This window comes from Cyprinodon variegatus, unplaced genomic scaffold (genome assembly GCF_000732505.1).
Source record: "Cyprinodon variegatus isolate N-32 unplaced genomic scaffold, C_variegatus-1.0 Scaffold332, whole genome shotgun sequence".
In the NCBI taxonomy this organism is placed as follows: Eukaryota; Metazoa; Chordata; class Actinopteri; order Cyprinodontiformes; family Cyprinodontidae; genus Cyprinodon; species Cyprinodon variegatus.
Window position 1 is genome coordinate 600,442 of NW_015150785.1, and position 1,265 is coordinate 601,706.

General features: G+C 35.5%; 1 protein-coding gene across 1 annotated transcript in view; it reads left to right on the forward strand.

The window, feature by feature from the left end:
- snx14 (sorting nexin 14) overlaps positions 1 to 1,057 on the forward strand; it is a 37,923-nt gene extending 36,866 nt beyond the window's left edge. Inside the window, exons 27-28 of the mRNA XM_015385158.1 lie at positions 323 to 379; positions 940 to 1,057. Coding sequence (XP_015240644.1) covers positions 323 to 379; positions 940 to 981 — 99 coding nt within the window. The 3' untranslated portion in view covers positions 982 to 1,057. The remainder of the gene's footprint in view (positions 1 to 322; positions 380 to 939) is intronic.
- Positions 1,058 to 1,265: the final 208 nt, after the last annotated feature.

The window sequence follows — 1,265 nt, forward strand, 5'->3', positions numbered from 1 at the left end:
ACACCTCAACCCGCCTCAAAGCCAACGCTGATTGGACGTTCGTTTGGTGAACGGCTCCAAATTTTCTTTAACGGAGAGTCTCCAGACTGATAAGCGAGTGAAACCTTGAAAGCTCACGAGATCAGGATGGTCTCACCAGGCTAGGAAAACTCAGTGACATTATCATTAAAAAAAACGTTTAAAGTAAAGTTTTGGATAAATCCACTTTAATGTTTCTATTAGAAAATATTTTTATCATTATTTACTTTTTTATTTGCTCTTTTCTGAAATGCATCTCGGGTTTAATGTTTCCCACGTTTTTCTTCCTCGTTTTCTTGATCAGCTGACTTATGTGCTGCTGGACATCGTCATTCAAGAAATGTTTCCAGAACTAAACAAGGTAAATAGAAATAATTAACATACATTTAACCCTTTATAGGACACTGTGTGAAATATTTTGAAAATAAAAATTTTAAGCCAATAGTGTTATTTGAATCCCGGACAATACCTTTTTACCTTTGTAACATAAAAAAAAGGGATATTTTGATGTCAAAAATGAATGTCAAGAAAGACCAACTTGTTATTCTCATTCCATTGGCAAACTATCTCATTTAACTACTTAAATTAAGGGTAAATACACTTAATTGAAGACATTTTTTCTTATTTCTAGATCGTTTTCTGCCACACCTTTCAGTTTTCAGATCCACATTTAGCATTGCTTGGTGTTTGAAGTCGTAGTCTGATCAAAAGTACAAGGATATTATTCTGTAAGAAACTTACAGTGACAGACAAATCCTCAATCCTTTATTGTTTGTGGAATTTTTCAAAATGAAACTTTTCTGCATTGCATCTAACTAAAGCATTGTTAAATCTGCATGCATAAACATTCAAAATGCTTGTTTTAAATAAAACTGCTCCCTTTTTGCACAACTCTGACTTCATATCTCTTTTATTTCTCAGCAGGTACAGAAGGAAGCCCCTGTGATGGCTCCATGGATGTAAATCGGACTGTTCTACCTTCATCCCAAGAGGTTTTGAGTCGAGGGTCATCACGAGCGGACAGCACCAGTGTGTCTCATTTTCATTTTCATTTTCAGCTAGAATGAACTGATCGCATTCAGCTACAGGCATCAAACAGAAACCCCGCCCCCCCTGAGGCTTCTGTGACCTTCACATTGTTTTCAGGGATAAAATTAATATTCGGATTTTGTTCGTCATACAACAAAATCCACATATTGCCGTCATATTTTCTATTTGATGTGGAATATATATAAAGCAATGAAGGA